Genomic DNA, 24732 nt, shown 5'->3' with positions numbered 1-24732 from the left:
GAGGCCAGCCCGCGCGCCCCCATTCCGCTCTGTGTTGTGCGCCATGCCGCGCGCTCCACGTGCTGCCTAGCACGCATCGCCGGGGCCAGCCTGCGTGTCCCATTCCACTCTCCCTTATGCGTCGCACCACGGGCTCCATGCGCCACCTAGCGCTCATCGTTGTGCAGCCTTGGGCGCTCCACCGCATGCCACTCGCTCCACCAGTGCATAACGTCCACACGGCTCCGTGCACCATGACTCGCGTGGCCCCAAGCACCTTGCCCGCGTTCCTTGCGCCTCTTTGTATGTCAAACTTTGCGTACCCCACATGCACAGCATGCTCTTCATCGCCATACATCTGTGATCTGCTCCTGGTTTTCGCCAGTCAGTTCGTTGCTACTTAGATTGCTCATTGACGGAAATCGCCCACCAGGTTCTGCCGCTATCCCTTCATTCTCAATTTGGTTATTTCTTTTAGTACTGTTGAATTGTGTACATGCCTTCGAAAGTTAGAATTGTCATACGTCAATTAGAATACTTTGCCCTCATTGTGAGAGACAGGATCTTCTTTGTGGTAAACCGCTAGTCCATTACTGAGAAGGATTGGAAGCCAACAGGTAATTAAATTTACCCCTCATCTTGTAGCATCTAATTGGTCCAATGGGACGTTGAGGAGTCGATTATGATTCAATCTAACTACGCAAAATTAATCGATCGTACAAATTTAAATAGTCCTTTGTACTTGTTGTTAAATCTTAAAGATGACACCATATTATTCTTGCATCATTGTGCACGCTTGTCTCTTCCTGTGCTGTAACACGTGTCGTTCGATCCCGGCTGACTCCGTGTTACATCAAGAAAAAAATGGGCTTGTTATATCCTTCTTGGCCAACTAGGGTTGGGGCAAGTTCAAAGTGGTTTTCCCCCCTTCCTGACTTGATTTTACAAATTCCTCAGTGGACGAAAAGATTAGGAAAATACAAAAATACCCTTAATTTCAGATGGATATGATAGTAGGATTTCGAGATATCAATGTTTCCATTTCGTGAACTATGGCCATCTTATTTCTTCATTTTCTCTCTCCTCCAGTTGTTTCCAGCTCATCATGCCTTCACATTATGAAATGAATCTCTCTAGGAATCTGTTGTTGAAAAATGTGAGAAAATATATAAAAGAGTCAAGAAAAATTAGTAAACAACACTAATAATTTTAAATTAGTCTTTTTATTGTAAAATTAATTTCTTCGTGAATCTAAAGTCAAAAAAATCTATATTTGTTTCATTAAATCTAAAAAATCATAATTCACACTAAAGACAATTTTAATCTTTTTAAAGCTAATATTTTGAAAGATTGACATTTATATGTAGATATTCATCATTATGCATAATATTTATAAAATAATTCGCATGATATCAGTCTCCATGATAACATGATAAATGCATGGTTATTTGTATACATTGTAGAAGATTTGGGTATTATTAATTGGGCATTCATCATGTTATTATTTGAATTAAAATAATATGTATGCAGAAGATATAAATTTTATTTTTGCACATTATGGTTATTTTTTACAAAAATCCATCACTTCTTTGAAGTCAAGAATTTTGAGTGTTGATTATTATTTTATACTTCAAAATGTGCAGAAATTTACAGGAATGAGAAGATACAATTCTTCAATAGTTGGAGAATTTTTGAGAGTTTAGTGATCCTCAAAAGGAGCTTGAAATGAGCAAATAGTTTTAGGGTCCTTCAAAAGAGAAATCAGAGGGAGAAGGACCATGACCTGACCATCCCAGTAGGCTCTTAAAACCCTTCAAAGAATGAAGCTGAAGATCGCAAGGGGAAGCTCTCAACCTATGGAGAAAAAGAGGAAAAATGGCAATAAATATAATAGAAAATGCCCAAAGGGCTATTTTATTAGTTCATCCCATGTATATAATACTCATTTTCCCTTATTCTCCACATGCTCCATCAAGTGGTAGGCAATAAAGAAAAGTCATATTTCAGAATCCAAGTTGTTCAACCTGATTAATGTAAGTTTGTTGAAGTTTTCATTCAATCTCATCCCTAGTTTGTATTGAAAAATACCTCATCCTGGAAAAATATAAGGAGCCTGAATTGAGAGGGAGCATTGAGGGTGATGTAATACGATGACTGCCGGGATCGACGGCACGTATTACGTCACAACTATGCGTGAAAGATGATTATTTAAGACTGATGAGTTATGCAAATTTTAAGAACTTTATTGAGCATAAGGACGGGACAACTAGGGAGAACAATCCAACAAATCCTCGATAGAAAAGTAGGAGGATAGACTCTGGATGACCCGTAGAAATCTGCGACAATACTACGATGGAGAGGCGTTTTACCACCCGTCGGAGTCAAATCCCAAGGTCAACAAGATAGTCATGAATCGCAAAGAAAATCCCTACCTCCTGACAACGGTGGTTATCCTATCGTATATTATTCACGTCGGCAGAGGAATTCGATAGGGGGCGACGGCACTGGAGAAAGCAATGATACTGTAATTTAAAAGGGAAGTCGAAGTTAGAACTTGGCAATAATCCGTTCACGATTCTTGGTCGATAGAAACTTGAAAACTCCGACTGGTATGAACGAGGGACGGCAGTGATTCTGTGTAGCGACCCAAGGAGCGGACGGGCTGGGGGTGCGCGGCGTCGAGCGCGCAATGGGCGGTGGATATCACGCGGGAGCACCGTGGGATGGGCGAGATCGGCAGCACAAGAGCCACCCGGTAGCGGCCACAGCCGTGCGGTGCAGTGGACGACGGGTCTCGCGCGGGTGTACCGAGGAATGGGCATGACTGGCGGCACAAGAGCCACCCCAGAGAGGCCAAGGTCGGGCGATGACGGGCGAGCTGAGGATGGCGGGTCTCGCACGGGCGTGCCGCAGATCGAACGAAATCGGTACTAACAATTCCCCCCCCCCCCCGATGGAGGCGGAGACTGCGCGGCGTCGAGTACGTCGTGGGGGAGGACCTCTTGCGGTGTGCGGCTGAAAGGGGCAAATTCGGAAACGATACGGCTGGCCGAGCGAGGAACAGAGCACACAACAGCCAGTGCACTGCTCACGGCGGATTTCCGCGCCGACGTGGTCGGACGGGGCGGTCGGTCGTCGGTGTGGAGGGGCAGGGACGCCGCCGAGCGGCGGATGGGCAGCTCCTCGGATGTGCGAACGGAAAAACCAGGCGCGCTGGTGGAGATGGCCGGCTTCAGCGACGTTCCAGATCCAGATCTGGAGAGGGGAGAACGGCCAGAACGATGTCTCTCTAAAAAAAAAAATTCTCTAATTCTCTAGGAAAGATAAAAAATAACGAACAAGGGAAAGTGGTGTTTTTCTCTCAAATCTGCCTCTCCCTTGGGCATACCTTCCCCTTATATAGGGAGGAAGGGTGCCAAGGGACCGTCCTTAGAGGAGGAAACCGTCATGAGACGAGGTCCTCCTCTTTACAAGTATTTTGAAAGTAGAAATGGAGACGTGGACGAGGCCCAAAACAACAGCCTGGTCCAATTGTCCTGAAAATTACAAGCAAATGAAATAGTAAAGAAAACTTACGAAAGGTCACGACAAATACTTGAATCCTGGGTCGTGTACGTCGGCACGAGCAGCTCAATGTGGTTGAGCTCGTCTAGTGTTGGTGTCGGCGCGATGGTCCCCCATCAGAGGGCTTATTAGACTTGCATCGAGATTTTAGGAACCTAGATCTACTTATTCTTATCATTATCTATTCATTTTCCCTAATTTCTCTCTCTTGAATTGACCCTTTCTCTCTCTAGACCTTCAGCCATACCATTAACTCATCCCCTGAAAATTTCATAAAAAATCTTATTCATTTGCAATTTTAAATTCCCTCTCGAATTCCCGCTACACCATTTCTTCATTTTCTCTCTCTATCTCCACATTTGGACCTTTTCTCTCTCTAAACCTATTTCTTTATTTCTCTAAAATCTCTTACTATCTCTGTCTATATCCCCCAGAATTCCCTACTTTGAGTCCCAAAATAATCGCATTTAGATATCAATTTTTATCGTTTCAAAATTCGGATTTTTCACCCTCATAGCCACTATCATTCGTTGTTGTGGGGTGTTCTGCAGCAAGGACACCCCTCTACCCTCCATCCGTGCACATGCAGAGGAGTGCCCTGTGCAGGACTTAGCCAAATCGTTAGTGGGCTTAGCCACGAAGGCCAGCCTAAATGGATCAGGATCAGGCCCACCGACTTAAAGGCCCACACAGATCTGACGACCACCTCTATCACCGCTCCGCCGCCGCCTCGGCTGCTGCTCCACATCCAGTGATTACCAGAGTAGGTAAATTTTCCATTTCAGAATTTAAAAATTAAAAAATAAGGAGAATTATAAAACAAGTAGGAAAATTTATTTTCTGCATTTAAAATTCCAAAAACCACGAAATACCCCAAAAATTCATATAATCAATTTCCAGTGATTTGAACATCTATCAAATTCTTAAAAATCCATATAATCAAATTCTTAAATTAAATTACAAAAAATCATAAAATATTTCTTTTCAAATTCTGGGGTAATTGAAATTAGGAAATATGTATTTATGCTTCAATTTAAATCATAGAAAATGATATAAATTAACAAAATCCATAAAAATCACATCACTTGTATTTATCACTTTTAAAATCATTTTATTCATTCCAAGCTTGAGAAAAATTCTGAAATTAATTTTCTGCTTCTCTCTAGATTTACCCCTTACTTGAATTATACTAATCATAGAGTATTTAAGTGTAAATTTTAGTAAATATTGTTGGTTGTCTGATTTAAAACAATGACATAAAACCCCTATATTTGAACTTGTCACTCCACAAGGACTGGCCTTTAGAGGTGAACTGAATAGTTGAGCTATAGTTAAGGAGAAATAAAAATACTAACATAAAGTGAGTCTAGTGGAAGATAAGTAATTAATAGGTGGGGGTAGTATCTAATGGATTAGAAAATTAAGATAATATTTAATAGTAATGAATAGTGAATGCTGTGAGATATAACTTGAGATGAGAGAGAATATAAGTTATTATTTAAATATTTTTATAGATACTAGAGATAATAAATAAGTAAAATATGTTAAATGGATTAATGGTATTATAGTTATGGGTGATATTAATATAGGTAGTGTAAGAAGTAGATAAGATTAATGAGATAGAATATTAAAATACTATCAATAGGAGATAGAAGGTTACTAATTTAATCAATGGTAAGTCATATGTAAGCTAGTAGATAGAGATAATGGATATTAAGATTTTAGTTGGATAGTGAAGAACGATTTAAGATAATAAGACCTAGAAGTTAGTTACAAGAAGTATTTAGTTTAGTAAGAGGTAAGAAGAAAAAGGAAGAAGCGAGGAAGTATTAATTATGATAGGAGAAATAAGGAATACTTATTATATATGTATTACTTAATTATATATGTATTAAATGCAGAATAAGGGGATAGAGTAATACTTATATATTCTAAGAGTTTAAGCTTAAGAGAATTAGGAAAGAGAATAGGGATTATCTAGTTTATAATATAATTAAGTAGCTAGATAGGCAGAGAGATTAAGACAAGATAGAGGGACTAATAAGAATAATAAGAATGAATATATGATTAATAGGTCGATTATAATTTTAGAAAATAATGTCTATAAGTGTAGTACTTATTATATAGCTATATATATTATAGTTTTATGACAGAAAATTGAAAGAAAATAGGGTGTTTCTGTCGACACCCTGCATGTGTTCGACAGAATGACTCAATTAGGCCAAAAGCTTCCTACAGATCAAATGAAACCAAAACTTCCTACAGATCAAATTTAAGCTATCAATGCCATTATGTTTATGAGTGAATTCTCATTCACATCTGGTTAGAAAACGTACCCAATCCACACCAAATCAAAGCATAGGGGTGGGAATGTCTCGCCATTCCCAAGCCTCGGTGTGCAGTCTTCCCCTTCCTCCTCCTTGATGGTGGAGATTGCTCTCTTCCTAGTCCTTCTCCAAAACCTCTCCGAGTTTCCTGCCCAATGGCAGAGTTGTCACGACCCCGACGAGCACTTCAAACTCTGAATGGGACCTCCGCTAGTGCCTCCTTCCTACTACAAGAGATACCCCCAAATTAGGTATTCTTATTTGCTTAAAAACATGGGGGGAATCTCCCTGGCCTACAATTGCATCAATTGTCCATGAGAGGGTCTTTGAAGGTTGTCTGACAGCCATGGCAGCCCCCCTTCAACCGGCAACCATCGTCCGGCCGAGGAAAATGATAGCCAAGGGGGGTAACTTATGTATCTGCCCCCTTGGTCGTTGGATATCATATATGAAGGGTTAACAGCTGCGATTCAATCGTTTGTTGACCCTTCTTAATTTGGTGCACCCCATCTCCATGTCAATTTCCATGTCATCAACCCCATCAGCTGCATAGTCAGCACCTTGTAGTCTGATTTGCCCGTCATTTAGCCTAGTTGTCAGCATCGTAAGCCGCGGTCAATCAAAAAGTTGAAAATAAAAGGACTGAAGTTTAATATTATGAGATGGATCTCACAGTCAGATCTTCCTTATGAAGATTGGATGGCTGAGATCATGTTCTTTTATTTGATACTACCAGCTATGATCCGAGCTATGGGTAGGGTCGGCTCAGAGCACGATCATGATTTCCCTCTTACTTCTTAAGATCACGTCCCAACGAGTCACGATCAGTTTCATGTTTTTCAGCCCATCCCAGTGCGACGCTATAGATGAGTGAGGTTTCCCATCCCGTATTGGAGAATTCTAAAATAAGTAAAACTGTAGAAATTCCATACAATGTTATGGTATGAAATAAATAAACACTTCCCTCGCATGAGGTTGCACAGGCCCTTGTGTAGGTCTTATATGAGCCTTTGTGTGGGCCATGTTTCAGCTCCTTAGGCGTAGCAGTGCTCGCTTGTTGTAGGCAGGCTTCACTGCCTCTATACTCGTATGCCGGTGGCTGAATAGAGTGCTGTTGGTCGTTGGCACACAAACTATTTTTTATCTCTTATGAAAAATATAAGCTAACATACTAGAGGGAGGAACATAAATATATTTAAAATTTATATAAATATGAGAATAATATAGATAAAATGATCTCAAAATTTGCATTAGAATGTGCATAATGTCATGATGCATTTATAGTTATCCAAACATGCGTCAAAATTCAAACCAAACACCAAAAGATTATCCATAAAGATTTTGAAGCAGTCTCATACTAGGTTGGAAATTAGATCTGTCATACATCACTGAAGTGTAGCAAGGACATTGCATAGTCCAAACAACATCCATCTAAATGTAGAAGTTACAAATGGACAAGTAAATGCAGTATTCTCCTCATCTTTGGTCTGAATTTCTACTTGATTATACCCTGGATATCCATCTAGAAAATAGAAATAATTATGACTAACTAATGTTTCTAAATGTGGTCATAAAAGGGCAAGGGATATTGATATTCTTGGTGACCACATTAAGCTTCCTATAATCAATGAATATTCTTGAACTACTTGTAATCTACTTTGGATATATTCCCCTTTCTCATTCTGGGTCACACAAGTTCCCATTTCTTAGGAACTACATGCACATGAATAACCCAAGGAATTTTAGAAAATGAATAAATAAATTCAGCCTCCAGTCTATTCAGTTTTTCTTTTTCTAACTTCCTCTTAGACCATGCGGTTCAATTTCCTTTGGCATTCGCTAGTAGGCTTAGCATTCTCAAAAGTAAAAATTCTATGAACACATGTAAATGCACTAATTCCTTTAATATCAGAAATGGACCAACCAATATAATGATTATTTTTCTTGATGCTAATATAATGATGATGATATGATAATATGAGACTCATGATTTGCTACTGAGGATGCATAAATTAATGTAGATGTCAATAGTTTCAAATATAACTTTGAACCAAATAACAAACACGATTCTAAAAATTAAAAGTGCATTGCAAATCATCAATCGTGGAACGCATAGCATAGTTCATTAACCTAACCATATCAGTTTCGACTTTTCCCCTCCCCATTTTCAATTCAAAAGTCACGTTTTCCCAAGCTGTGTTTCCCCTTGTTGTGGCTACAAAAGGTTGACCTCAAATAATATGGCATTTCTTAGGTCTTCGGAGACTTTTATGTAAGCCACTATAAAATCTGACAGGAAATAGCAGTGTTATATCTTAAAACTTCATCATCCACCAATCCATAAAGCTTCCTTGTTAATGTTATAGAAAGATGGGTTCTAATCTCAAAATTCAAATTTATTATATATGGCCTTAGTAAAAATATTTACTCCTGAATCAAGTACATATTTTGATACAATATTTCCTCTCTCACACTTGATTGAAGGTGCTCTGGGTCCCTAGGTTTTTAAGGAAGTTTTCATAATAGAACTCATACTTTCAGATAATCGAATCCTTTTCTCCTTTCTACTAGGAGTGCACAATTTTCAAAAAGTTAACAGATGAGGAAATACGTTAAATTGTTTCAGTCAAAGGAATTTCGATGTTAAATTGTTTAACATTTTTTAGAAAATGCTCATCTTTAGCACTTGGTTGAATTTTAAAAGTTTCCAAAGCATCAGGAAATAGAATGGCTGGCACATATTTTTCAGAATCAGGTTCTTTCCTAATTTCCTCTTTATCCTCATAAGATAGGTCCAATTCCTCTAATTTTTTAGAAATATTAGGGAGAACCTTTCCATTTATCAACATAGAAAGTGGATGTGTGGTCTCATGATTATTTTCATTAGAGATATGACTATCAATATAATGTAAATTTCTGGGATTAATTATAAGCTGAGTTGGGTTCAACTGTGTTTGTGGCTGTGTGAACTACTTTTATCCAATTTACATTTTTTATATTACCCGTTTGCACCGCATGCTCCTCTCTCATCCTCTCAATTTCCTTCTTGAACTCTTGCGTCATTCCCGACATTTGAGCTTGCCTTTTAATCATCTTGTCATATTTTTCCTGCACCTTTCTGTTTAGCTCGTCATAAGGTGGGTGAGTGTTTGGCTGGAAGGAGTTTTGTGGACCCCATTGATAGAAGATCCTTTGTGCTTGCTACTGAAAGGATGAGGGGTTAGCCCGATCTGAAAGCTGTTCCATATAGGCCTATTATACGCATTATCTCTAGAATTCAAGAATTTGAACCCATAAGTTTGTTCATCCTAAACCTATTAGTGGCCATAACCTGTTCGTGTGAAGGAGAATATATCCCAACATTATCAGCAATAGGAAATGATGATATATCTCTTTGATATGACCGAAGTACATCTTGAGTGCTCATCTTATCAAGCAGTGTAGTTAAATGAGAAACTGTTTTTACTAGCTGGTCAATCTCTAAATTGGGCTCTACAGCACTTACCTTGACGATTCCACCTTGTCTAGAATTTGTGTTATTCCATGGTGTTTCAGGGCGGCATAATAAACATTACTCTCTACAAGGGTTTCTAAAATATCAATAACCTCATCTAGATACTTATGCATAAACATACCTCCACTAACGGCATCGATCATCTTCTGATCTTGGCCTCTTAACCCTGCATAAAAGGTCAAGACAATCTCTCATTGTTCTACAACATGGTACATACATTTTCGTGTTAGTTCCTTCAATTTCTCACATGCTTCTCCCAGGGATTATTCAGGCCCCTGGCTAAATTCTCATACAGCTCCCTACATATTTTAGTCTTTCTAACAAAATAAAATTTCTACAAGAATGCAATTTTCATATATTTCCAAGAATCAAAACTAATAGATAGGGAAAAAAACCAAAAAAAAAAAATTATCTCAAAGACTAAATAGAAATAATCTCCATAGGGAACAGAAATTAGGGATTTAATAATTGTTAAATGACAACTAAAAAGAATGGGAGGAGATAAATCTAAAATATGAGATAGGAAGTAGTGATAAGATAAAGAAAATGAAATGGCATGATGATAATGGCTAGGTAATAAACATGGGCTGAAGATAATTAATAGAGAAGATTGAAATTGATGAAATAAAAGTGAGGGCAGTGGATAAATGGAGGCATGTGAAAGTAACATATGAATTAGTGACAGTGATATGGATAAGAAGGTTATCAATTGATTATTTAGGTTTTATGTTTTAAATGAAGGAGAGAACATTGGATGGAATCATGATAATGTAGATGATACATGATGTAGGTGGTAGATGTGATGGCAAAAAATCAATCTAAGGCAAGAGACCCAGCTTATATCCATTTGTTTTGCCCGGATAAGAGCTTATAGCCATTTTTAGATCAGCCTCTCCTCTTCTCTGTTTTCCTTCTCCAAACATTCAAGACACCAAAAAAGACCCTTGATGGACCTCCAAAACCTCACTATGTTGTAATCTACCTCTCTAGGGGAAAGTGATTTTAAAGAGGTATTTAACAAATTCGGGTACCCAATTTATATAGATCAACCATACAAATGGATAGATGAGAGAAAGACGAAGCTCGCCTCAAATTTTCAACTTAATTGACCCTCTCAATTGAAAAATATAAAAACCTGAAGTTAGATGATTCTTAGCCGTTGATTTAATCCAAAGATTTCTCTCTCATCATCTTCATCAGCACTATCTCGTTATAGTTAGGGTTTTTGTCCCGAGGATTTCATTAAATCCAATTATTGGTTCAGATTGTCCCAAATCATCATGGATCAATGAATCCTTTCATGCCACATGTCGCTGAAGGGGAAACAGTTTATCATTATTTTAATTATACTTATTTAATAAAGAGAATGTGTTTGATGTGGCAGCGTGTCAGCGAGTGCCATATCAATGTATTTTTTTAAGAAATATTAGCGAAGGACACATGCGCACCACATGTCTCATGCCACAACAACCGACACCCCCTTGACCAGTCAAAGGCAAAAAAGTAATGAAATAATATTTATTTAAAGTCTGATCGCCTCAGTCTCTACATCACATTTACCGCAAAAAATAGCCCTTTATATGGCCACACATCATGTGCAGTAAAAAAATAATAAAAATATGGTTAGTAATTAATGACATTATGGTATTGCTAACCATGGTGCCATAACAATATTCTTGTAATGATTGGCGAACACCAACCATTAGCAAGATTTAATGATTAGTTGATGTTAATCATTTAGATGAATCAACTAGTGGTCACCATTCAAACGAATCAAATGGCAACATGTGGCACAACTAATTTCAAATATGTATACTTCATATAAAGATAAAAATATAAATCAATATATAGGATGAAATTTAAAATTCATATATTTGTGATTATAATGCCAAAAATTTCAGGAAGAATCATATTTAGACTCAAAAATGGTTATTTTCTTTCAGAACATAGTGTTAGCAGAAAATTACTTAAAAATACTTAAAATTCAAACATTATTCAAAAAATGGATTTAACTATTTTAGCATTGATAACACGCGTATATAAAAGGTTTATGTGAATAAACAGGTAGATATTGTCATATTAATATATTACTAATGTGTGTTATTAACAGAATGTTTAGGTGCTGTTTTTATTTGCCAATGATCATGGATGGAGGTTATTCCCTGGGCCCATGGATTCACCCTTGTGTTTTTGGTTGCTATGTGGGACGATGGTGATGACTCTCATTGTGTCATTAATTATTATGAATTTTCTGAGCATCAAAGTGTCATTTGCATATATTTAGTCCATATTAGTCATACTTCATGCGCATTATTTTCCTCTTTACTAACCCCACTTAATTCTTTGAATCAAGTGGATTTGATCTCACTAATTGGACTTAATGAGTTCAGATGGGGATTAAGAACAAAGGAAAATGCATTTGACCAAGAGGAGCTGGCGAAAATCATGAAGAAGAAAAAAGCCCTAAAAATCCCCAAGAGGCACAACTAGAGAAACCTATAAATAGCCTCTTGAGGGTTCATTTTAGGTTGTCCAGAAATTCTGTCCAAACAGGCTAGGGCTTGGAGAAGAAGGAGTTCTGCAGACCCTCCAAGATCTGATGAGCATTGGAGCTGGAGAGAAGGAGCAAGCTGAGGAATAGCTTGGGATTGACGACCTCCACCTTGCCGCAAGGGACGTGACACCAGGTTGGAGCGATTTCCCCAGTTCCAATACAGTGTAATTCTCTCCCTTTCAGACAATCCAGATTGGGTTGGAAGATTCACCCCAGTGATCTTCCAACGTTTCCAATTGATATTGTTCTTGTTTTAGTTTGGTTGAAAGATTGTTGTTGGTTCAAATTGTTCTTCGTCTCTGTTTTCCCCAGAAAAATCCACAGTTTTCCATAGCAATTTTGTTTGAATTCTTCTCTATAGCAGCAGCAAGCTGTGCTCACCCAAACCCGTGCACAACCAAGGCCCCATCAGCCCAGGTCGTGCGCCGCAAGCCTGCGCACAACCAAGGCCGCCAGCAGCCAAGGTTGCACGCAGTAGGGCTGCGCACAGCCAGGGCTGCCTGTAGCCAAGGCCGCGCGCAACAAAGTTGCGCACAGCCGCGCCGCAAGCAGGCCACGTCGTGCGCAGCAGACGCCGCGCGCAGGCAAGAACCCGCGCCCAGCAGTCGCCGCGCGCAGGTCTCGCCCACGTGCAGCAGACGCCGCGCGCAGGCACAAACCCGCGCGTAGCAGTCGCCGCGTGCAGGCCACACCCGCGCGCAGACGACGCCGTGCGCAGGCACAAACCCTCGAGCAGCAGTCGCCGCGTGCAGGCCATACCCGCGCGCAGACGACGCCGCGCGCAGGCCAATCCTGTGCGTGCGAGCGTAAGGTTTTGTGATATTGCCAATTCCACATCTCTTACTTCCAATAAGCTAACTCTGAAACAGAACTCACTGATTCATTGAGAGGTTATTTTACCTATCATTTTTGAGGAAATTCGATTGACTTTACTGAAGATAATTTACTTTTATTGTTAGTGTTGATATAGAAACCCGATGACCTGAACTGAATTAAAAAAAGGAGTTACCATTGTTTTATCTGCTCTCTGTGGATCGACACCTCACTCACCCTAAGACTGTGAGGTTAACTTTTTGTGTTGAATAGCTCAATTCCTCACGCGACTAACCTGTAAATAACAAGTAAAAAACCACGTAAATTGAGCTTATCAGATGGTTGTGATGAATGCCTTTATATGAACTTTTGTTGAAATAAATGACTAGGAGCTTCCTTCTCAGAGGCATACCACTTCCCTTTTACTTTTTTTTGTTCTTCCTTCCCTTCTTTGCCAGAAACTACTTCCTTCAGTTATTCTTTGTGTGGTCTTTTACTTTCTTTTCAGAAGTAACATAACTCATCTATTTTCTCATCTTGTTCTTTAGTTCAACCTCTGAATTTGGATTAACTTAAGAGAACTAAATACAAATTTTATTCCACCTGATAATGTAAAATAATATCAAACTGGCATCAAAATGTGATATTATGTCTAATTCAATTTGAAATTTAAAACATTCAAATTTCACAATCAAAAATTGAAAAATAATATGTTAAGTGAACCAACGCATGAATACTAACTTCACACTAAAATTAAGATGACCTGTGAATAGTCATGTCAAAATTTCCTTAAAATGCCTATGATTGAATGGAAACAATTGTATTGGTTAATATTTACAGAGAGCATATTGGGAAAAAATTGATGATCTCATATCCACTGACCAACAGCTTGGTGCTATAGGTATTTTGAGAGCAAAATTCTCATATAGGTGTCCTTATTTAATTTGAACTGTGACTCCTTGTGGTAGTGTGGTTTTCATGTTCTTACTATTTCCATATATATATATATAATAAAATTATGCAGATGTAAATATTTCCATATGTATTTATCTGTTTTTTCAATTTAAATTTGGTCTCCATAAGTTTAAACCATATTTTTTATTAAATATCCATGCCAGAATGCATAAATGATCTATGTCATTTTTCACAATATATATGATGTTTTGGGCTTATATACATAAAGTCATGGAAAAATATGTCTCCATAATTGTTTTTAATTGATGATGAATGAGATTGTGGAGTATCCCATATGTTTTAATAACCAGTTTTTATCTCATAAGGTTGTCATGCATAACTTCTTAGATGATCATACCTGATAAACTTAAAATTAAGGTAAAATCATGTAAGTGTTGTACTTGAGTTTAATCAATGAATTTTATAAACCAATACTCACTTTAATGCACTGAATAATGGATTAGTATGGGTTGTCTCCATAGGGAATGAATCTTAGGACAATAACTCTCTTGATAGTTGTTTTAAGAGAAGGAGACGGGATACATATTGTGCAAAAGGTAGTGATAAAATTAAGATGCTGATCAGAGATAGGGATATTAACTATTCAATAAGAGTAAGACAAGTATTAACATTAATGGTAGTGTGTGGATCAAGAACAAAGTGAGTCAGATCAAGAGAGTAGGATGGAGGAAGACATGAAGAGGTGACTGATAAACTCAATTTTGCAATGGTTTCTTACTGGTTAATAATCAGTTAATGCGTGTGAGGATTGAGCTTGTACAACGAAATTTATAACCTCACAGCTTAGGGCGAGTGAGGGTCGATCCACAGGGAGACGGCAAAAAACAGCAGAAGAATTCTTTCTATCAAATCAGTTCATTTAATTCTCTAATTCTGAGTGTTAATCTCTGTAAAAACTTTTGAGTTAAGTTGCAGAGATTCTTTACAAATATAGATTCGGCTAATTCCTCAGTTAGATTGTTTCCGGTTAGGTTTGTAGATCAAGTTCTTATAAACTGGAATGAGCAGAACCGTCAGCAAGAGTTTCTTGTTGACGGTTCTCTCTTGCCCCTTGGGGCAAAAGAACAAGCACCCTGCGCACAAGTGGTGTCCTGTGTGCAGGTGAGTGCTCGCTCGCGGCAGCTGCTGTGCGTGGGCGTGGCCTGCGCACGACTATTGCTGCACGCGGGCGTGGCCTCCACGCGGGCGTGGCTTGCGCGCGGGTTCCCTGCGCACGGTGCTGCTTGCACGCGGGTTCTCACGCGCAGGCGACTGTGTGCAGGTCGATCCTGCGCGCAGATCCCTTGGCAGCAGGCGGCTATGTTCTTCCTGCCTGAGCGAGACCTCACCGATTGTTATGTAGAGAATCGATTAAGCATGATGAGTTAAGATTCGGATGAAATCAAACACAGAAAAGGTAAAAGAAAATGAACTCTGAACAACAAGAAAATCTTCGAATTAAACAAAACAACTCTGGTTGGAAACTGCTGAAGAACCTTGCAAGGTGCTTCAACCCCAACTGAGATTGTCCAAGAGGGAGAAGAAAACAAAGCTGAACCAGCTCAATCACTCCGACTTCGTGTCACGTCCTGTCCGGTGAGTCGGCGATCTTCTTGAGCGGGTACTCTTCAGCTTGCTTCTCCTCCCAGCTCCAATGGCTCATCAGCTACTGGAGGGTCTGCAGAACACCTTCTTCTCCAAGCCCTAGCTTCCTTAGAGAAAATTCTGGACAACCTCAAAATGAACTCTCGAGAGAGTATTTATAGGTTTCTCTTAACACATGCCCCGGGGGCATTTTTGGAATTTTCTTCTTCTTGAATTTTCGCCAACTCCTCTTGATTCTTGTCGTCCTCCTTTGGTTGTCTTCACCTGTTTCTGAACTTACTAACCAAAAAATGTCAAATATAATCCACTTGATTCGAAGAATCAAGTGGTGTTAGTAATTTTATAAAATAATGCATACGCATGACAACTCACATGGATTAACTAAATATTCTTGATGCTTTGATACTTAAAAATCTAAATATTTGATGACTTATATGATGTGGGTGGTAGATGATATGTGATGCGGTTTTCGATGATGATAGATGGTGATGGATGACGGCGGATAGTGATGAAGGATATGCTCTACCTAAGTACGTTGAAGAATGACCAATGTAGGGCAAGAGGCTAACCTTATATCACTATGTTCTGTTGGGATCGAGGCATCTTCCTGATTCATAACAGCCTCTCCTCTTCTCTATGAACCTTCTCCAAGCAATTGAGACACAAATAACACTTATGATGAACTTTCAAAACTTCACCTTCTTTGAATTTACCTCTCAAGTAGGAATTGAGCTTAAAGATAGCTTTTACGAAAATCCAAGGCTCTATTTATATATCCAACCATATGGATGGAAATAGTCCAAAAAAATAAAGCTACGCTCAAACTATCAGTCTGAACACCTACAAGATCATATAAAATCGTGATTTGCATTTAGATTATTCTAACTTCTAATTTTCTCTCTCCTCCAATTTGGGAATACAGCAAAAGGTCCAAGAACCATTAAACAGTTCAAAAAAATAGATTTTCAATTATAAAAATATTTGAAATAAATAACTTGAATTAAAAAATGATATCTCTTTGAATATAATGCCAAACCATTCATGACAAATCACATTTCAACTCAAAAATGTTCTTTCAGAATATGACATCATTAAAACTTTTAAAAATACTTTTAAATGCAAAACATATAAATATCATTCAAAAGAAACTTTCATCATTTTAAGCTTAACATGCATGTATAGTCAATTTAATGCAGATATAAATGTAAATGCTCATATTAACCTACTATACATGTCTGTTCTCAATATGTCTATTTACTGTGAGAGAGATTATTGATACATTGTGAGGGCTATAAGAAATAAGATGGTACATCAATTATTATTACAAAGCTAAACATCCCAACTAAAGCAGTTTGAAAAAGTCTACGATTAAGGTAACTTTCAAATGGACATGGGTGCAGATGTGTGTAAAACCCAGGTCAGTTGAGAACACTCTAATGGGTACTGATATAATTTGATAAACCCTATTTGGGACATACCCCTATGAATACTTCTTGTTGTCCCTGATGTAAATTCTTGTAGTCCTTGGATCAGAATAGTATGTGAAAGCCTCAAGCACCCATCCTCAAAGAGGAATCAGTCTCTATTGTTAAGGTCCAAAAGATTCATTCCAATCCATCCAACTTTATTGATACCCATATGCTTCTACTTTTATAATTATATCATATCATACCTGAGAAGTCCCAGGGACTTCTGTGTTCTAGTTTGAGAAAATATCTTCACAGAATCTTCAATCAACAATACATGAAAATTTTCTCAAATGTCCGATGGTAGGTCATCATCACATTGAGGCATAAGGGATGACATGCTTTAAGCTTTTAGTCAATGTGCAGTTACATTATATCTGGAGGCACTTAGTGACTCAAGAAAGTAGTCTCAAGGAAGGTTATTACAAATTCACTAAAATGTTAATTAATTATATTATTCAACTATCTTATACCCAATTCAGTTGTGGAAAGCAAAGAGGAGTCTGTAGTATTTTGATGTGCCCTGTATATTGTATGTGCAAATATTTTTTAAATCCCTCGACAAGGTCTCCACCAACACTTTAAACCCCTTGATAGAAAAATGTTTCATAAATATTCTTCGGCATTATCACCCATCAAAGATATGCACTTTCCTATCCACATCTGGATGTATTGGCTTCCCCAAGGGTTGGGTTAGTGATCTAATATAAGATGTAAGTGTGTACTTCTTTGAGAAGCTCTATCAATTTAAAAGACTTTGGGTCCAAATATGGCAGCCTTTCATATTGGGGTCCAGAAAAGGAGTAATTAACAATTTTATTTCTTTGCTACCTGGCATAAAAGTTTTAAATCAATAATTACCCCTCCTACATTACCATTTTTAATCATTCAAACCAACTTTTTCCAAAATCGAAATAGTAATCTAAAACTCCAAGGTATATAAGACATTGGAGAGTGAATTTCTCTTGCATCATGAATATTTATCACTACATTATATTTTACTTTAAAAATAACCAAATTTTTTTCCAGTTCTAGGTTCATAAAAATTGAAAAGTAATGGAACATAGATTATCATTTGATTTTTCACACTTGCATTACTATACTAATCCAAATATATGTTTGACGAGGCAATAATATATTCCATATCTCATTTAATGTTCATTGATACACCATTTGTTCATTATAATGCATGTGTGATGAGTATAATGAAGTCTATGATTACATGCAATAACTAAGTGAATTATGATGACATCATGATACAAAGATTACTATTCTTTCACCACATATTATAAATAGTTGTATTAAAATCATAATCAAGAAGGACATTCAAATATTTATACAAAGTATCAGTATCTAGTCTCACTCATGCGATGATAATGCCCAATACCTTTGGCATAAGTGTGGAGAAACTAAGGACAAATATTGAGTGCTTTTTAGGGGAGAAAGTTCAATGAATTGATATGTATGGATCCCTGAATGGTTTTCTACCAAAATATCAATAAGTTTTATTCACATAATGATTTTTAAGTTTTCTTTAGATCTGAGATACTATATCTGCCTTGTGGATGGTCAGTTGTACTTTGACTATGACATGCAAGTTCTGATTCATGAAGTTTTAAATTATGTTAGCTCATGTGAAAGAAGAATTTCATGAAGATGATTAAGAGGTCAAGATGGGGTTGTCTACTCTCACTATAAGTAGAGAAAACTAAAAGAATATTATGTGAATAAGTCGTTCCAGGGTAGTTGAATATCAAAGAAAAGTTATTCAATGATTTTGAAACGCACCAGTACCAACAAGGATGACCAATTAGCATTTAACAATTTACCACCCGAAGTTGTCTTAGGAGAGTCCAGCTGATGAGTCACTATATGTTCATGGTAACTGATAACAGTTAGTTTCCATGAAAGACTCATTATACTAATTGTGTCTTCTAAAGAATGAGGTTCTAAATAATGAAGTTTAGCTTGACACCCCATGGTCTTGAAACTCAACCTATCAATTGGTTTAAACTAATCATTGATTAATCTATACCTCGAAATATTTCATTATTGGGGTTTTGAAATCATTAACTATATTGATAAATAGTCTTTTGGATGTTTGAAAATGTAATAGGGGCTTTTATGAAGATTCCTGTTCGAATTTAAGAGGAGAAAGCCCTGAAATGAAATTGACATAGTTGTTTAGATGTACATCCTTCTTCTCCCTTCATTTTCTCCCCTCCTCTACTTTCAAATGTGACCTGGATGGGAAAATGAAAATGGTGGATCAATAATGGTTATCGTCAAGATGGAGAATATTCAATGTGGTGAGGACCATGAGGATACATTAAGAGGCTAGACACATGAACTGTTAAACACACACTGATTGAGGAATCAAGAAATTGGGTACCCTATCTATGTCTATGTGATTTTAGTATTAGGATTTAAATCTTTGTTCAGATTCTTTAATAAGTTTTCCGCTGCATGAATCATTAAGTTATTATGTTAGTCACAATCATATAAAACGACACATACCTGTAGTACTCTTTATATCTTCATAAGCCACCATTTGAATAAGCCACCAAAATATCTCCTCCTCTCTCATATACCAAACCAAAAACCAGTCTCCCTTTCACATAACTCAGTATTTTCTTGCCTAGTCCCATATGCTCAATAATTGAATTTTGAGACAATGAATTGAGGTCATTAGACCAAGTCTAAATGGGTGAAATATATCATATTCCCAATCAGAATTCTATTATGTGTGCGATTTACTAGCAGATGAACTCCCTTCTTATTGAATTGGCATCATATTTCCAACAGGATCTCCATAGGTTACAATCCGTCATTAGATCTGGTCTAATATTGGTGAAATATCTCATATTCCCAATCAGAATTCTATTATGTGCATAATTTTTTAGCAGATGAACTCCTTTCTTATTGAATTGGAATCATATTTCCAAAAGCATCTCTGTAGGATTACAATCCATCATGCAGTATTTCTCTAGCGTCTTCATAGCAATACCCCCTAACCCAACTCTATTTTTACCGACGTCTGAAGTATCTCAATTCTGAATTAGGAACGGAGTAATCCAAGATTACTCAATTGAACTCCTGGATTTGTGTCTTAAACTTCTCAATATGAATGTTCTCTAGACATGTTGTATGGATAACATTAACATATACACCAATAATTTTATCGCACTGCACATACTCCTCTGAACTCCTTAGGAAACCAAAAGAGCATAAGCACTTGTCTAATTTGGTGCACTGAGCTCTATATGCCTACTTCAGGCCATAAAAAGCTTCATTCAATGTTATCACTAGATGTGCTCTTCCCTCCTTCACATAGCCCTCGTGCTACTTTTTGTAAAAATTTCTTCTATAAATCCATTTGAATGAATAGTTGACGTCCAAATGATTATTTGTCTATCCTCGTCCTGTAAGAGAGATCATCACTCCAACAGTCTCGATTCTGGCTACTACATAAAAGCCTCTTCATAATCAATATATAGGCTTTGTACATGATTATGTCTAGGTGATGATTCATCTTCACCTTGTACAACCATTTGAGGCTAATGGGATTACAACCAGATGGTGGAGAAAACTCTACATGGGTGAAATTCTTCTGTATTAATTCAATATCCTCTTCTAAGTCACACCTCCATTATTCCAGCTTTGTAGCTTCAATTTCCATTCACCTATTTGCTGGATCAGTGTGGATTTTTTTTTTCAGCATCATCATAGGCCTCTTCAAGGTCTCTGACTCTGAGTTTTCTAGTTGAGTTCTATGCAGTGGTCATATGACCAAAATGTTTGAATTTGGAGCATGATATAGACATTATTCATGAACTTGATGCTGATATGGCATCATATGGTCACCCTGACCATCTGTGAGTTTAGAAAAAAACGGGAAATTAGAATGTACCTCTATGTTACAGATCAACCGAAATCTCCCAATCCCATTTATAGCATTCTTCAAATACCACGTCTCTACTAATATGAACGTTCTCATCTCTCCCTCATATCTGGGTCTCTCGTTTCTAGTTTTCTTCTTCTATAAGACTGTGAACAAATAAATTCCATGTTTATTAAATTATAAATACAGAAAAAATGGGTATTTTTGAAAAGTGCGCTTCTGATTTCTGCCTCAGTAACGCCCAGCTCACCACGCAAGGTTTTGGAGAGGTCAGAAATTAGTCAACTTAAGGTAGTGTTACATCAAGGCAGTAAGAAATTGTTATCAGTGATGACAAACCTTATTCTCCTCAAGCCTTCTACAACATTCACCATCTTTTCAAAATCTCCTTTCAAGAATGATTTCCAACTCACCGATGGTTGACGCAGACAGATCATTGTCTCGGCATGGCTTCAACCTCTTGGCTCTTATAACAAGTGTTGAACCCATGACTCAGCTGTTTCACACAGAAACCAGCCGCCACTTAGAGATCACGGGGCGAAGATAAGTCCAAAATAAACCTCCACACTAAAGTTCCAGAAGTTTTAAACCAAGAAGTCATAACTGTCTTCTAGACGAAAAACAATACGATACGACATGCCTGCTACCCACCGTATACTGCTCGGTGGGCAAGTGCCATCCGAACCCCGCGTAGATCAAGTAACAGCAGAAGCGAGTGATACCTGAGACATGCAAAACGGAAAGAATAAATCGGAGAAGGCAAGTTGCAAGATTAACACCAAGAGAAAGGAGGCCTTGAGCCGCTTAAAACCAATTACAGATCATGGCAGCCAAGGGAGATGCCCCCCCTGTAGAGCGAGCTCAAGCTCGCTGGCGAGCTGCTCGCAACTATTGCCACCGCCGTAGCTGGGGTCCACAGTTATCGGGGCCCTTGCCGCCGCGGCAGCGGCGGCGGCGGTACCCCATGGCTGGGTTGACAGAAGAGAGAGAGCACAGCCCGAGTCGGAGATCCCCCATTCCTCTCTACGATGAGCTTCTTCCTGGTTGGAGAAGAGGCCCCCAGCATGGCCGAGGCTGCTGGCGGCAACGCCCGGCCAGGCCGGCGGCGACAGTCCCCCTCCCGCCCGCGCGCTCGCCCAGGTACCCCCTCTCGCCGTCGCCAACCTCGAGTTGGCGAAGTCCAGCAGAAAACCGCTACCTGAGGGGAACGGCGGCGGGCGCGGCGGGCGGAGAAATGCGGTGGCTGGCGGGTTGGGGAGCATGGGCTTCCTCCGCCGCTCGTTGTGGCCCGCCAAGCGCCGGCGACAGCTCCTCTTCCCCTGGTCGAACTCCCGCAGTACGTGGAACCTGCACGCGCGAAAGCGTTATCGCGGGTTATTGCTATTTTTCTTATCGGAAGCCTGGCGCAAGACATGAGGTGGGCCGATCAAAAATAGAAAAAAAACAAAAGCGTCACGAGTTGTGGCTTCGACAAAAAAAGATAGATGGCATATCCCAGACCACTGCTTGTCCTTGAGTCCTATTCCGCGCCGACTCACGCCACAGAATGTGACTACGACGCGCGAGAGAGAGAGGAGAGAGAGAGAGAGAGAGAGGGGGGGGGGGGTAATTATCCAGGGGACTGAGAACACTGGCAAATTACCATTGCCAGCAAAACGGGCAAAAACCTTCAGGGAGAGGACACTGGCAAATTTTATGGTCAGACGGATAGATGGATGGAGAGGTTGACAGATAAAGAGAGAGAGACAGAGAAATAGTAATACGGATAGACTTAAGATAGTAATAGGAGAATGGTGGAGAGAGAGATTGACAGATAAAAAAAAATTTAGGGAGAAAAAAATGTATACGCAGATATTCATAGAAGGTTAGAGAAATAGAAGTATAGGCAGGTAGAGAGATACATCAAAAGATAGAGAGATAGATGGAGTGAAGGCGGAAGGATATAGACAGATTCAGAGAGAAGAGGAGAAATAGTATTAGATGGAAAGAGATACAGAGACAGAGAGGGGGGCGATAAACGGATTGGAAGAGAGAGAGAGAGATAGAGAGAGATAGAGAGAGAGAGAGAGGATGGTACCGGCTGCACTGTTGGCAAAACCTCTGCTCCAAGCCGGCGACCATGACCTTGGGGGACTTTGAGTGTATCCCGCAGACCTTGTGGCGGCAGTAATAGGCCTTGCTCCCCGTCAGATCTACGGCGCAGCCCTCCACCTGGCATCTCGGCGGCGGCGCTTGGGCGGCGCTCTTCCCTTTCTTGTCCGCCTCAGCCCGCAGCGGCCCGCGCGAAGAACTCCCGCAATCGGCGTCGCCGGAGCCCGAACTCTCCTCCATCTGAGAATACTTCTCCGTCTCTCTCATCTGTAGTTTAACACACATGTCCGGAAAAAATAATAAAAAATACAAATAAATAAATAAAAATAAAACCCACATCTCTGATCATCACCCCTGCAAATCCTCCAAGCTAAACCCCATTTCGCGTTCGATTCAAAGATCGGGCTTTTATGAGTTTTCCTTTTTTTTCGCCCTTTTCGGTAGACAACAGTCTGACTCTCTGCTTGCATTTACTGCGGCTGGGCAGAAAGCCGGAGCGGCCGCAGAATCCACACAGGGGTCGTCCACAAGCCTTCGCACTACGGAATAGTCAAAGTATAACCTTTTCCTTCTGACAACAGCTTTTTGAGGAATCCCGTCGCCATGACAGCATCGTCATTGCTTACGGGCGGCCCTTACATTTTCTTGACTGGACCTTCGATCAGGGTTGCAGGGATGGGAAGAATCTCTCGAAACGCGGAGACCAGATCTTGTGGGCACCCCGGGATTCTTTGCTTTGGCCTTCTCAACTGTTACTACTCCAAATCGATTGGGTAAGTCTCTGACATGGATTTGACATAAATTATTTAGTAGATGTCATTAAAAACCCTACTCAAAGTTCTGAAAAGTCTGAGATTTCTAGTATTCTGGAGAAGGTATTGATTGGAGGGGTGTTCAGACGATGGAATGCTTGTTCCTTGCTAGGGTTTGCCGGCGATGACCACGGAACGGGACGGACTACGATTTGTGACTCAGCTATCTGGTGGCCGGCAGTTCCTGACGTCACCCTGGCCTTACGCGTCACTAAATTTTACAAAAATCTATGACTAAACGTGTTGTGTCATGTCATTATCATCATAATTCGAACGGCGCCATTTAATAGCATATAAAGAAATGTAAAATATTTCTATTTAATTTTGATATGGGTCTTCAGATGGCTAAGTTCGATTTTCTTGGTTGTAAATAATGGTGTTTTTTTGGCAGACTTACTGGGGGCCCAGAAACTGGAAAGCCCGCAGTTTTATTTTCAGTGTCTTCATTGATATCTTTCCGTTTTGACTGTTTCCTTAGGTTACTCATCTCTCTTGACATTTAAATAAATCCTTGTATAATCGTCTGATGTGATTCCCAACACGCTGCCCTCCCGCGATCTTCCTTGCATGATCATCAGGTGTGGACGTTGAAGGAAACCAAAAAAGTAAGTCTATGAATAATAAAATGGGATAAGAAGTGGACGGAGCAATCCGCTCTTCCGTAAAGATGGAGGAAGATGGTGGTCAATCATTAGTTGTCTACCTCCCAACGTTGTCACTTCGACTGTCAATCAGAATTTGCAGCCTCCGTGTCATCTTCGTGAATGGTTGTGCAAACGCCCCAGCAGCCATCTCATCATGGATGCTTGGTGAATAGAGTACGCATTTGACTGTAAAATAGAATTGAGGGGACATCTTTAGACTCTAACATATGCCTACGTATGTTATTGACAGATATCTCAATCTGAAAATATTCATTCAAGTACATGAAGTACCCCATCTATGTTATTGAGACACTAATACATCAACTGGGAATGAGTTAAGCGAGTTTTAGCGCTCAAATTAATATCTCAATACATGACGGAAATCACAAGCTTGTGTGGAGTTTGAATGAAAATATGTTAATACCATTTATAATTACTCATCACTTGAATATATAACAAAGTCCAATCATAATAAATACAACTTATTTTTCATGAATGCAATAAACTC

General features: G+C 39.1%; 1 protein-coding gene and 2 long non-coding RNA genes across 8 annotated transcripts; 1 reads left to right on the top strand and 2 right to left on the bottom strand.

The window, feature by feature from the left end:
- Positions 1 to 832: 832 nt before the first annotated feature.
- LOC144703906 (uncharacterized) lies at positions 833 to 3448 on the bottom strand. Its single transcript, XR_013581667.1, has 3 exons — positions 2412 to 3448; positions 1763 to 1833; positions 833 to 1120 (listed from the first exon to the last, which is right to left on the bottom strand). It is a non-coding gene; the product is annotated as an uncharacterized LOC144703906 (long non-coding RNA).
- A 17378-nt stretch (positions 3449 to 20826) lies between these two features.
- Positions 20827 to 23298, bottom strand: LOC144703871 (squamosa promoter-binding-like protein 17). Of its 5 annotated transcripts, none has more exons than XM_078576176.1 (4): positions 23106 to 23298; positions 22755 to 23035; positions 21329 to 22024; positions 20827 to 21173 (listed from the first exon to the last, which is right to left on the bottom strand). In XM_078576176.1, the coding sequence occupies exons 1-3, from the start codon at positions 23115 to 23117 to the stop codon at positions 21499 to 21501; spliced, it is 819 nt and encodes a 272-aa protein (XP_078432302.1). In that variant the 5' UTR covers positions 23118 to 23298; the 3' UTR covers positions 20827 to 21173; positions 21329 to 21498. The 5 variants fall into 5 exon arrangements, with proteins under 5 accessions (XP_078432302.1, XP_078432311.1, XP_078432286.1 ...); XM_078576185.1 differs by having other exon boundaries at positions 22755 to 23008; positions 23106 to 23297; XM_078576160.1 differs by having other exon boundaries at positions 21329 to 21399; positions 21496 to 22024; positions 22755 to 23246.
- On the top strand, positions 23184 to 23937 carry LOC144703895 (uncharacterized). Of its 2 annotated transcripts, none has more exons than XR_013581663.1 (3): positions 23184 to 23323; positions 23434 to 23541; positions 23693 to 23937. It is a non-coding gene; the product is annotated as an uncharacterized LOC144703895 (long non-coding RNA). The 2 variants fall into 2 exon arrangements; XR_013581662.1 differs by having other exon boundaries at positions 23631 to 23937.
- Positions 23938 to 24732: the final 795 nt, after the last annotated feature.

Source organism: Wolffia australiana, chromosome 1 (assembly GCF_029677425.1).
Source record: "Wolffia australiana isolate 7733 chromosome 1, ASM2967742v1".
Classification (NCBI taxonomy): domain Eukaryota; kingdom Viridiplantae; phylum Streptophyta; class Magnoliopsida; order Alismatales; family Araceae; genus Wolffia; species Wolffia australiana.
This window is presented reverse-complemented; position numbering and strand designations above follow the sequence as displayed.

Excerpts from the sequence above, each read along its gene's own strand:
- LOC144703871 (XM_078576150.1), bottom strand. The coding sequence starts at position 23,107 with ATGTGGGTTTTATTTTTATTTATTTATTTGTATTTTTTATTATTTTTT. Across the intron at positions 22,025-22,754 it reads TTTTGCCAACAGTGCAGCCG|GTTCCACGTACTGCGGGAGT; the intron begins GTACCATCCTCT and ends TCGCGCGTGCAG.